Source organism: Lygodium microphyllum, chromosome 10 (genome assembly GCF_053477565.2).
Source record: "Lygodium microphyllum isolate KBCC chromosome 10, Lygodium_microphyllum_v1.1.10, whole genome shotgun sequence".
Taxonomy (NCBI): domain Eukaryota; kingdom Viridiplantae; phylum Streptophyta; class Polypodiopsida; order Schizaeales; family Lygodiaceae; genus Lygodium; species Lygodium microphyllum.
In genome coordinates, this window is record NC_141144.1 from 141,476,976 (window position 1) to 141,490,198 (window position 13,223).

Here is a 13,223-nt window from a genome sequence, read left to right on the forward strand (position 1 = left end):
TATATTTAAAATCATCTTATTATTATAGTACTTTCCATAATATCTATTGCATTATCTCAGGATATAAATCCCCATCACATTCTTAGCCTTATAGCCTACAAAAAACTTACAGAATAATAAGTAAAATCTATTTTCCATAACATTTACATGGTTCAAGTGGAATGAGATCATGAGAATGTATTAAGTTTTAGTATTATGTAGCGATTTTGTATATCTCAATCAATCAAATGTGCTTGAGGAAAATTGATAGAATAGTCGTACGATGCACAAGGATGATCTATTTTAAACGTTCTAGAATCAATAAATGTTTGTTATACTTGCTTAGATTTATGAATAAACAGATCAAAATTTGCTGACATTGAAAAGGAAGGGCCAATATACTCGCAATCAAATTTTTTGCTTTTAGTCTGCATGTATGGTATTGACACTATATTGGCGTGTTACTTGAATTGGAGAAGATTGGACTTTTAAGATGGGTTACTAGCTTCTATGTAAGCAAATTGACCTTGCTACCATTTAGACAATGCTTCGGGCTAGTTTTTTCCCTTAGGCAAGATGTAAATATTGGATGTGAATAGATGTGTGCCATTGGGGAAGCCCGAGGTTTGAACTCACACACTCGCAATACTCAACCCACACTAAAACCAACCAGGCTACAACTCCATTGGCTTGGTATAAACACATTGTGCTTGTGTGTAATGGAACACACTAATTGATGCTCTGTTGGTTAGTTGGTTACCTTGATGGGAGATGATTGAGCATAGGTGTTTGGTTCTTGTTGTTGACCATAGTGATACTAATTAGAACGGAGTAGTAGCTCTTTCATAAGAGAGCGAAACCTTGTAATGGAACAATGATTGCAGGTCCACATCGTGGTTCCCTCATCTTTTGTGATCGAGGGAGATTTGGGGATATAAATGTTGTTGTCAAGGCGAAAAGAGGAGAAAAGACAGCACGCGTGAACACGCCCCTGAGGGCGGTACGTCTCCTCAGAGGTGTGACTGAGAATATATGTATATATATACACATGTATATAGTATGGTGTCGAAAGGCAAAAGAACAGACGGCGGCACGCATGAACAGGGCCTGCCGCGGGGGGGGGAGGGGGAGAGAGGAGGTTTGCAAACCGGTCAACTGACGCGATCAAGCGAACGGTTTGATCTGAAAAGGCCTAATCAGCGCGATGTTTCATGAAACCGGAGGACTGCGCAGGTAGAGAGGGAGGGGATCACTGGGTGTTTAATTTTGGGGCCCCCGGGGAGGGGAGAGAGAGAGAGAGAGAGTCGAGGCCCGAGGGGGGGGGCGGGGGAGAGCGCGATTTGAAGGAGGGAAATTTCGCATTCATCCGACCACTTTCGCCTGCCACTGTTACGCATTATGTTGTACTTTGACAGTGATATGAGGTGGGCGGACCTACAGGTTCGTCAGCTCACGTGTCGGCCGCTCATTGGCCTCCGTGACCTGCCTCCTAATGAGGACCTGCAGCACCTGGTCCACCGCGCGTCCCTGTACCCCACGTTCTCCCTGCGAACCCCCCTCGATCTTCTTCTCCTGTGGCACTACCTCTTCTTCTCCTTCCTGCCGTCGCCGCCTTGACCATACATACCGCCGACCGGGACAGGCAGTCAGAGGAAGAGAGGTGCAAGAAAAAAGAGGCATAGCCAGCGACAGAAGGGGGGCGAGAGAGAGAGAGAAAGAGAGATTAATGAAAGAGAGCTTCCGCAGCAGCAGGCGTCATCCCGTGCACGGTACGTCTCTTAATAAACCCTAGCCTTTCCTGCCTGCCGTTTCCCCCCTTTTCACTGTGCCTGCCTAAGAGTCTCAGCGGTTCTTGAAGCTTCGTGGATCGTCCCGCCCTCACTCTTCTTGTAAGATTGTTGCATTGCTTAGGGTGACGTGTTTGTTTTGCTCTTCTTGCTTCTATCGCGATTGCTGTTTTTTCTTTCCCCTCACGCACTTGAATGTTCATGTCCTTGCACCTTTGCCGTGCTCTATAATTGGTGGCGTTTGCTAGCTATGCGCGTTTCCTCCATGGTGGATTTGCACACAGGAATTCGGACTCGCAGACTATTCTAATGGACTCACATATCGAGGTGAATAGAAGGAGGGCTGAACAACGTTACTGAAAGTCCAGAGTACTTTTGCGTCCTCCTTCATGGATGTGCACAAGGAGCTCGCTTTGCAGGCTTTTCTGATGGACTCATAAATTCAGGTGGATAGAGGATAGCAACACTTCAGCTCAACAATGCCAGTGGAAGTCCAGAATACATTCCTGAATTATGTTGCCACAGACTGATCAACTTACAGGTTGCAGAGAGACAGTGTGTTGGCAGGTTGCAAGCATGGAAATGTGGGAGCTCTTGTGTCTGGACTGGGGATTTCAAGTGGTGCACGGTCTTGGCAATCATCTCAAAGATCCAGGTATGCAAAGAGGACAGAAACAATAGAATACGAAGTTCAAAGCGGGAGGCCTCAACGATACTCAGATTGCGAGGTGAATGTGCGAGAACATGAAATGGGAGTGGTATGTGCTAGGAATGAACAACTTCAAAGTGGGGGATGAAAATTGGACAGATACAAGAGATTACAAATTTCAAGGTGGAAGGCCTTGACCATAATCAGGTTGCAAGGTGAATGTGCCAGAATATCAAGTGGGAGCAGTGTGTGTTAGGATTGAACAACTGCTAAATTAGAGTACTTGTCTTAATTTATATCAAAAGGCTGAAAGGTACAAGAGAACTGAAAGCTAGAGAGTAACGAATATCTGAAAGCAATACACTCAGTGTGATCATTGGGCTGGTGCTTGCATTTTGCATATTGATGCAGCAATAGTGGAAATATTCAGCCTTATATGTACAATCAAAGTAGCTGTCGACACTTGAAACATGGATGGCAATGAAATTTCATCTCAATTATGAGCAAATCACATGAAGAAACCTCTCAAGTCAGAGAAAGAACTCACAAGCTGCAACTGTTGTGGGGAAAGCTCTGCCTGTTGGAATAATGAATGACCTGTTGCAATCATGAATGAGAGGTTGGATTAGTTCTGGTACAGTTTCTTGCTTATAGACGCATTTGATGATCTGGTCTCCATCAGGTGCTTGAGACTGATTTTTTAAAATTATAAAGAATGTGGTTGGTTGTGTAAAAGGAGAAGAGAAATGCTTTACATGATGTTTGAGCACAATTATGCTTTGTAGCTCTAAACCCAAAACATTAAATAAACTTCAATAACGAATGAGAAACCCCCTCGCTCTCCTTGCTTGTGTTTCTCTTTGTTGCTTTCTACGTCTTCCTCCGCACTTTATGCATGTGCTTGTGTAGGCACATACTTCCTTTTGTATTAAGTTAAAGGGGGCATCTCCCCTTCCAAGTCACCCACGATTAGGAGTTGGAAGTAATCGATTTGGAAATTACGTGCCTAAAGAGTGTAATGTGGTAAAGAGCACAGATATTGTACTTCAGCTTCGTGGCTTATCTCCAAAGAGCTAGTCACTTCATTGATTCAAGTCAATAGCTCCACCATATGTTAAGTGCGTCCATCCATAAGCATGCCCCTAGATGTTGAACTCACATCCTATTGAAATTTGAGAACTCTAATCCATGAACACATCCCATAGTACGAACTTGGGTTTTATGCAAGTTTCTTCATTGCTTGTAAGAGGATTGAATTGTTTCTATTAGTTTTGGTATGCTTCATGCCAATGCAAGCTTTCCTTTGGTTTCATAGCTAGATAGTGAGATTGTGATGCTTGGTTTTGAGGTCACATGTGTGTTGTTCCACTATTGCTCATTGTGAAGGTTTTTGATGGAAACTTGGATAGCAGCAAATGCTTTGTGACACAGATATAAATTGAAGCTGAGAGAATAAATAAAGGTATATCCTTGTGTAGGCAACATTGATCAAATCTCGAGGAAATCCTAAGTGCTAAGATATGGGTTGAACATCCAAACGTGGAAGGTCATTGAGTAAAAGGTGCTTGACCAACAAAAGTTTAGGGTACTTTGAATGTTCGCTAGATACTTAGGTACTTTGCATGTGGAGATGCCTTGAAATCCCTTTGTCTAAAACCTCATAATTGCAGGATGATAACAATGCCGAATCTCTTGTTTTGAGAGTTTGCACTTATGCACCATATGCCCAAGAGAGTCCCCTATGACTAATAAGAACAATTTTAGAGAAGTAGCTTGAGTGGGCTACCTACCTTGTGGTTCCTTGTTGGAGCAGCCCATGACTATGCAAGGTATAGGATCCTAGATTTTCTTAGCTACATTGTACATATGATTTTGTAATGAAGACCTTGTCTAGATATGTAAGAGGAGTGACTCCTCAAGCTTCTATATTCCCTCTTGAACCCATCCATTCAACACTCATACAACAATTGGGCAAGAAGACCCTTCTTGTTGAATCTGCTTCCTCAAGAGCACAGCTCTCACATCTAGGGAAAAGAGAAGTTGGCATTAAGAGATGCTCATAGAAAGAGATCCCCTTGGGAAGGACACACGTAATCTCCTAAATCTACAACTCAATACATCAAGTGCCAAAATCCCCTCCCCCATGTTGACATGCACTTCTAGATCCTCAGAGCATGGTAGTACTCCATGGATCACACATAACACGTTAAGCCATCCCTTTGCATGACTCCATTCATGACCCATGTGACATCCTCTTGTAGAAGCCTTCAAAGGAACATGCAATCAAAATAAACATGTAGTAAATCCATTAAGGCTGAAGAACCCAAGTACTTGTGATTGGGTCCAACTGGGGAATACCTACCATGTATGCTGTACATATGCAATATCTTCCAATGACAATTTGCATTTTTGACCTCTTCCAAGCAACCATTATTTTGAGGTAAACTCAAATCACCACCAAGCACACTTACAAGCTGGAAAAACAGCCAACAACCAGTAACTGTGACCCAAGTTTGAGCTGGAAATGATCAACGCTTCAATTCCAGAGGTCAATCCCTATGTTGAGGTGCACCGATCCAGCTATATGGTGTAAAGGGACTGCAGCACCTTTTGTGTTTGCCACATCAAACTAAACCATAGGATGAGAGCGGAGAATGAATTACAGAACAAGCTAACGTTGCTGGTTACAAGTTTGAGCCAAGCTTGCTGCTTACAAGCTTGATGTCTGATGCACGTCCTTTAAAAATTTGTGTTTCAGCTGCAACACATCTGCAAACAGCACCTAAAGTGCTGAAAATGCTGGTAGGAAGTAATGTAGATTAACACTATCAGCTGTAGCACTCATGATCTCATCCATGAATCAAGAAACTCAACTTACAGAGTTGAATGCTGAAAATTACTCCTACACGTATAAAGTAGTGTTCCTGAGAGTTGTGGCATGCCTATGCATCCAAGGCTGGGTAAAAGTACACTGCAAATGATATGGTACCGCAAATATTAGCAGCATGTCATAATATGGGTAGTTGTTAAGCTAGACTAATCATAATTTGTCTGTCTTTGTCACTCTACACACACGTGTGTGCGTGTGTAATGATTAAACATTTGTACAGTTCCTGGAACTGGGTAACGTAAGTCTGAAAAGTTAGAAACTTGCATTGCTGGCCCGTTAATAACTGGCCAGCATGAAAATGTGTGTAAATGCTCTGATTGATCAAGCAGTCCAGTATGATGTGGTGGTGCATCTGGTCTGAGTACATTGTTGATCTGGCCTGACTAGAAAACAGGTCTAATCGTATGAGAATTTTGGTCCTTTGCTATCTGCCATGCCATATGGCAAACTGCCATTTCATTATGTCGGTTTTCTTCAGGTGAGACTCCAGAACTTCCTGAAGGCATCTAAGTCTCAATCTGGGTCTAGAGCCTGAGCCGATTCTGCTGGAATTTGAACTGACTGCTAGAGCTAAACTGGCTCATTGCTTATGGGATCAACATGGCTAGTACTGCTGAAGAGAATGTATCAAGCGTCCGGAAAAAGATTTGCTACGCCTCAGGTGCAATGAAGCTAGAGCTTGATTTGCAAGCAATTATGGTGCCCATTGTGTGCAATGGAACAAGCTATCTTTCTTATCAAATGAGGTGAGAACTCTATCAATAGCAAGATTCAGTACACTATTTTTAGCTTAGTGATGGGGAACAGAAACTGAAGCAGGAGTTTATCAAATTCAGCACGATTGAGAAGTATGGACTGATTGCCGTTTCGGCACAAAGTTACTTGTTTTCAAGCACATATTCTCCACGGATTTGGAGGTGGTGCATGTAGAACACATGCGAGTTAGCTTAAAAAAGCATCTCATACGGATGGCTGACCTGCTGCTACTAAAGAGAGGCTGTACTGTTTGGGAAGTGCTTGGCCTGCCAAAGCTGGAAGGTTTGTTATCACGAAACTCTACGGAGGATGGAGCTTCTCTCTCAACCAGGTGCCTACGTTTCATCTTCATGTGCATGAGAGGAGGGTGACTTCAAAAGATTCAAGAGATTCTTTTAAGTGCTCCTAGCTTGTCATATGGGGAGGGACATGAGCATTCTTGTTTGTAGTTGATAGTGGAGGATGAGGGTGCTGCCCATGGGGATAGGAAAGTTGTCCATAAGTAAGGCACTCCATCAAAGGCTTCACCAAAGTAGCTAGTGGAAGGACAATGTGTCACGAGAGGGGGTTCATTAGTCATTACTAGTGGAAATATGAAAGGGAAAAGAGAGGGGATGAGGGGGTTCTGATGGATACCTGTGAGAGGTAGTTGGATCCGATATGGAGGAGGGATACAACCATAGGATAGGGAATCTGTCTACCATGCAAGTTTCTGCCATGAGTGAAAAGTGGACATGTGAGATGTGGAAGATAGAATATGAGACATGATTGAATGCTCTGTGGATTCATGGGAAGGAGGGGGTTTATACTACCTTTGTGGGCTTCTTAGGAAGGCTTCATTGGAGTGAAGCCAAATCAACTTGAGGGGATTTAGATGATTTGGTGCCAAAGAAGAGTTGCTGTGCATGCTCTAACTTCTCTTATTGTTGCAAGAGATTTTGGTGCATTTACCTGTATTTGAGTTGATAGTCCCTTTCTGTAGAAAACTGTCTGTCTTGAGTATGTAGAGTTTAAGTTGTTACCCTTAGTGGAGTCTTCATGTTCATGTATTGAATCCCTTAACTTCTTCAAGGCTAATTTTATACACTTATAGGTAGGGCCACAATGTTAAACTAAAAAACAAGCATTTCTCATTAATTAGCTCATTAAAACAGCCCCAAAACTCAAACTATAATGCTTAGAAGAGTGTCTGTGCCACATAAGCAAACTTTCCCAATTTGGTTGGTTCCTTATCTATAAATAGTTAGTGTGCCTAGCCATTTAGCATGTTGTTCATTTCAGCCATCAGTCTACTCCATCAAGTGGCTGTCCAGCCCTCAGCCGAGTTCTGCCATGCCCCCTCCACCCCTCGGTGACCTGCTACCGGCGGCCGCCCAGTCTGCAAGAGGTGCAGCAGCTGCTGCATAGGCTGCACTGCTGCTTGGTGACAGCGTCCAGCCCATCTCTAGGGCCTGGTGCTGCTTCCAGCACATCAGATGATCAGATCAGGCCTGTGTTTTGTGTTTTTGCTGGCTGCCCAGCATTAGGCATACCTCTCCCATCTGTTGACCAGCTGCATACTGCTGTGTGTGACCAGCTGCACCTTTCTTCAGGCAGTACATTGCTGCATTTAGCAGCTCTGGCATCAGAGACTGCTGTAATTTGGTTTCCAGCTTGCTGCCCTGCCATTTTTAGTATTGACTGAGCTCCAACTGGTGGTTACAGCCATCGATATCTGTCTCTGATGACACTGGATGGAGATCACTCTTTGACTACTCCCTCAGCCCGCTCCCACAAGTTATTGGCTGTTGGACAGCTCTGCCTTTGAGCATCTTGTACACATTTTCATTCATTTATTTCAGAGGTATCTTCCTTGTTTGTTTGCACTTTTGCGTTTTTTGTTTGGGTTATTGTGTTTTACTTGTGTTCGTACATTTTGTGCTTTCTCTACGCAAACCCTAGCATATTATCACACATGAGATTCTCATAAGGCACTTTATTATTGCTATTAAGTAGCATTGCTTTAGCTTCATCATCTCCAACTCTTGTGTTGATACGTGTGACAGGGGATTTCATACTTGAATATGCTGTAGAGTAGATTATAAGTGTTCTTTTTTGGGGTCTGAATTAAAGGACTGCATTACATCATTGTTTGTTGTGAACCTAAAGATTTTAGAGAAACTGAATCACTTCAGAAGAGAGTCTATATGCATCAACTCACACGCCCGAATTGCTCCCTCTTAATTCAGTTTCAACAAGAACCTCCTCATTCTGAATCCCTCCATTTCCTCAGAATGTATTAAGTCACATTAGTCTGTTCTCATTAGTTGGTTCATTGTTTTCTTCTGTCAGATATGAAACCACTCTCTGCTAATTAGACCACACACTGCATGATGCATCTTTTGACCCATGCGAAATTGAAGGGGCTATTTCACTATTCCACGCTTTATCAATCCTGGGCTGTTACTATCCTGTTTAATAACTGTTTGGATAGCTAACCTTTGTGTTAACTTGTTCAAAACTTGAATATACTAGTGAACACCAACTGCACAACTTTGAACACTCCATGGTTTTTCAAGTTAGCATCTGAATCTAGTTCTTTTGCAGAACATTCCAGCTGAATAGATGTGGATGAGCTCAAGACTGCAGTCATGGAAACAAATAAAATTCATGTGAAGAAGGGTACTGTGACAAAGAAATCATTCTTGTCACGTCCTAGAAAGCCAGACAGAAGTAGCAAGGTCAATGTTGTGAAAGAAGTTGATTTTAAGTCAGGGGATGATTTTCGCAGTAAACTCAGAAGCAAACCGGATGCTTCAAAGAAAGAGCATAAGTCCTCTCTGAATGGAGAAGTACCCATAACTTGCAAAAGAAAAAGAGAAGGCAGTGAAGCCAGAAAAAGGAAGAGTGCTTCTTTAGAAGCAGTTTCATTGGAGTCAATTGATACACAGCCACAAGTTCCGACAAAAAAGAGGAGACTGTGTGCAAGCAATTGTGATAGTCAAAGCAAGGACTTAGGAGGTAAAAAGGAGAGAGAAAATGGTAATAGCAATCTACAGAAGAAGACAAGAGGAGCTGATGGGGTAAGATGATATCTGTGCCCTGGTTTTATGGCTATAATGTGGTGTGAAAATGATCCTTGTCTAATTCTTAGGTTTACTTAGTCTGGCTGAAATGGTGGTGTTAAGGATATTGTCTTTCTTTATGGCTCATAGCAGCAACCTGGTTAAGTCACGAGCGTCATGAAGTTAATGTATGTCTCTACAGTTTTTATCCTAGCTTGACCTCTATTCTGAGCCAATCTCTTTGACACTTTGGAGCACAGTATTTTTTTGAATGTGTAGTGTGCGATGTTGGTGGCAACTTGCTCTGTTGTGACAAGTGTCCTTGCACATACCATCTGGAATGTTTGGATCCACCTCTGAAGGTATTTGATTGCTTGCTTGTCAATGCAATTGAGTAACTATGAGCTCTTTGAAGCTGTCAATCTTTGTATCTAAGTTCAAAAGCGTTTTCTTTTTTCTGAATGTTTTGCAGCGTACACCTCCTGGAAAATGGCAGTGTCCAGCATGCCGTGACCAAATACCAAGCCCCAAAATTCCAACTCGAATACCATCCAATATAAAGAAAGCAAGGTCAAGTAGACATTCTGAAGAACGTCAACCTGCTTCTTCTAATCAAAAGGAATCTTTGAAGCATAATGAGGAAGGTGAAGGACATGAAAAACCCATTCCTGCACCACAAACATATAAAAAAAGGAAAGAAAGATCAAGGAAGAAAGAATCCAAAACAGAGAAGGTTGGTGAACCAAATGTTGAAAAGATCGAAGATGCCCCCCTGAGTTGCTCACATTCGGAAGTTGATCAACAAAGGTCAGATCTAGCTGTGAAAGATCTAAATGCATGCAACCAAGTCTGTAAGGAAGAAAGCATAGAACCAGGAAGTCAATGCAAAGAACCTGAAGAATTTGTTACTCCTGACAAACACTTTCAGGCAAGCACGCTTTTTTGTTATCATTCAAGGACTTGTTATTATAAGATGAGGAGACATTGCACTCAGCATGCCAGTGATCTAAGTTGTAATGTTGTTCCATTCACAGAGTGTGAAACAGTCTCCAGTACATGTGAGAGAGTCTCCAGTACATGTAAAAGTAGAAGAGGAGGATGATAATGCACATCTCAAGCATGGATCATCTGTAGCAATGGAGGTATTACCAATCTTTTCATCTAGTCTATACATGTCTGCATGTGTGCACAAAATATACCGATGCTTGTAATTATGGTTTACTTTATAGTAAAGCTCTTGCAGGTGGACCGCATTTTTGGTTGTCGAATTGCAGAACCATTAGACACAGTGGAGAACCTTACAGCTGCAAAAGAGGGCAGTGGCTGTGACTCACAACACAGGCTGAATGCAACTACAGAAGTGGACATATCACCTGTTTCACAAGGCTCCATCATAGAAAGTGGTGGGGACCATGAGAGTGGACTTGAACATGAAAAGGTCTCCATCTTAAAATGTGAAGAGAATCAACAGCCTGGTTCCATGGTCAAGAGCCTGGAGCGTGACAATGAAGGGTCATCAGCATCTTGTATGGACACGGTTGGTACAAAGTTGGTCAATAAATCTGATGCCATGTCTGTCTCTGACTTGAAACAAAGGCCTGAAGATGGGAGTTCTGTTGGTTCCGAACTAAAGGATAAAAACCTTAATGATCTCTTCACTGATAAACAGCTCTCAGAGGAGTTGGAGTATCTTGTGAAATGGGTAGGGAGGTCTCATATCCATAACGAATGGGTCAAAGAGTCAAAATTGAAAATGCTTTCAAAACGAAAACTTGACAATTATAAGTTCAAACACGGAACTTTCCCAGTGGTCCTTGTCGATGAAAAGTGGACTCAGCCGCAGCGCATACTTGCACGGCGTAATGGTTATCGTGGTGTACCTGAAGTGTTAGTCAAGTGGTATGGACTTCCCTATGATGAATGCACTTGGGAGGATCTAGAAGAACCTGTCATCAAGAAATGTCCACAACTGCTTGAAAGATTTGAGCTTTTTGAAGCTGCGGCTAAAAAAATAGATAGGGAAGATTCAGATGATCTGAATGCTAAGCCAGGAGAAATCAGGGTACTTGTTGAACAGCCCAAAGAGCTAAACGGAGGGTCACTGTTTCCTCATCAAATGGAAGCTCTAAACTGGCTCAGAAAGTGCTGGGGAAGGAACAAAAATGTGATTTTGGCTGATGAAATGGGCCTTGGAAAGACTATATCTGCATCAGCGTTTATTTCATCTCTCTACCGGGAGTTTAATGTCAAGAGGCCATGCCTGGTTTTGGTCCCACTGTCAACAATGCCCAATTGGATGGCAGAATTTTCTGCATGGATTCCACATGTCAATGTGGTTGAGTACCACGGTAGTGCTAAAGCAAGGGCAACGATTAGACAACATGAATGGCATGCTGCCAACTCTTCATCAAGCAAAAAGAATCCAAAAAATTTCAAGTTCAATGTGCTGTTGACAACTTATGAAATGGTTATTGCTGATGCTAGTCAATTGCGAACTGTTCCATGGGAAGTTCTGATAGTTGATGAAGGCCATCGCCTTAAGAACACAGGAAGCAAGCTTTTTCAGCTGTTAAATACTTTCACATTCTCGCATCGGGTGCTTTTAACAGGAACACCTTTGCAAAATAATGTTGGTGAAATGTATAATCTTTTAAGTTTTCTGCAGCCTGATGCGTTCCCATCTCTGATTGCCTTTGAAGAGAAGTTCAATAGCCTCAGCACAGCAGAGCAAATAGAGGAGCTGAAAAGGATGGTTGCTCCTCACATGCTACGAAGGCTCAAGAAGGATACGATGCAGAACATTCCTCCTAAGACAGAGCGGCTTGTGCCTGTAGAGCTGACCTCTGTACAGGCTGAGTATTATCGTGCTCTTCTTACCAGAAATTATCAGGTCCTTAGGCAAGCGGGGAAAGCTGCTCAACATAAGTCTTTAGTCAACATTGTAGTTCAGCTGCGTAAGGTATGCAATCATCCGTACCTAATACCTGGAACAGAACCAGAAACTGGCTCTGCAGAGTTTTTACATGAGATGCGGATCAAGGCGTCTGCAAAGTTGACTCTTCTTCATGCCATGCTGAAGAGTTTAAAGAACCAGGGTCATCGAGTTTTAATATTTTCTCAGATGACCAAGTTGCTTGACATCCTTGAAGATTATTTGACAGTGGAATATGGCAATCAGACATTTGAACGTGTGGATGGGTCAAGGTCAGTTGCACAAAGACAAGCAGCTATTGCCCGCTTTAATCAGGATACTTCTCGCTTTGTTTTCCTATTATCTACTCGTGCATGTGGCTTGGGCATTAACTTAGCTACTGCAGATACAGTGATAATTTATGACTCTGATTTTAATCCACACGCTGACATTCAAGCAATGAATCGTGCACATAGGATAGGCCAATCTAAGAGGCTTCTGGTGTACAGACTTGTTGTCCGTGCTAGTGTAGAAGAGCGGATATTGCAACTTGCAAAGAAGAAGCTAATGCTTGATCATTTATTTGCGAACAAATCTGGCTCACAGAAAGATGTGGAGGACATTCTGAAATGGGGGACTGAGGAACTTTTTCAGGATGGCTCTGTACAAGTTGATGGTGTTCCACATCTGCCCTCTTCGGACATTGTCATGGATGGTTCAGATGTGGCAGATTGTAAGCAGAGGAAGAGGTCAGGTGGCCTTGGTGATGTGTATGAGGACATCTGCCATAAAGCAGGACGGCCCAAGGTAATCTGGGATGATGCGGCAGTGGCTCGATTACTAGATCGTTCTGATTTGGGTTCAGAGGCTCCAGAAGGTGAGGGAGAAAGTGATATGCTGGGATCACTAAAGGTAATAGTTCTATCAGTGACATGCTTCTGTTCTAGTCCTATTTTGAGCATGGCACATCCACGGTGCTTTAATTTTGAACAAACTTGAACTTTTAATTCAGGCTTGGGACTGGAATGAACAAGACAATGCTGATGAAGAAGAAGCCATGGAAAAAAAGCCAGGATCACCAGGAAATGTGAATACTGGCTCTGCACAAGAAGCCGAAGAGGAAAGCAACTGGGACAAAATACTCAAACGAAGGTAACAAAGTTCTGATTTTGCACTCCTAAACCTTGCTCCAGGGCCTTGTCTCTAT

At 42.7% G+C, this 13,223-nt stretch overlaps 1 protein-coding gene across 4 annotated transcripts in view; it reads left to right on the forward strand.

The window, feature by feature from the left end:
- Positions 1 to 1,321: 1,321 nt before the first annotated feature.
- Positions 1,322 to 13,223, forward strand: part of LOC148030638 (protein CHROMATIN REMODELING 4-like) — a 35,918-nt gene continuing 24,016 nt past the window's right edge. Inside the window, exons 1-8 of one of the 4 annotated variants that reach the window (XM_087686978.1) lie at positions 1,323 to 1,748; positions 2,051 to 3,097; positions 8,648 to 9,123; positions 9,366 to 9,467; positions 9,578 to 10,033; positions 10,140 to 10,247; positions 10,349 to 12,928; positions 13,029 to 13,168. In XM_087686978.1, coding sequence (XP_087543104.1) covers positions 8,692 to 9,123; positions 9,366 to 9,467; positions 9,578 to 10,033; positions 10,140 to 10,247; positions 10,349 to 12,928; positions 13,029 to 13,168 — 3,818 coding nt within the window. In that variant the 5' untranslated portion in view covers positions 1,323 to 1,748; positions 2,051 to 3,097; positions 8,648 to 8,691. Of the gene's footprint in view, positions 1,749 to 2,050; positions 3,098 to 8,647; positions 9,124 to 9,365; positions 9,468 to 9,577; positions 10,034 to 10,139; positions 10,248 to 10,348; positions 12,929 to 13,028; positions 13,169 to 13,223 lie in introns of all 4 variants that reach the window. The other 3 variants (XM_087686979.1, XM_087686980.1, XM_087686977.1) reach the window with 3 other exon arrangements.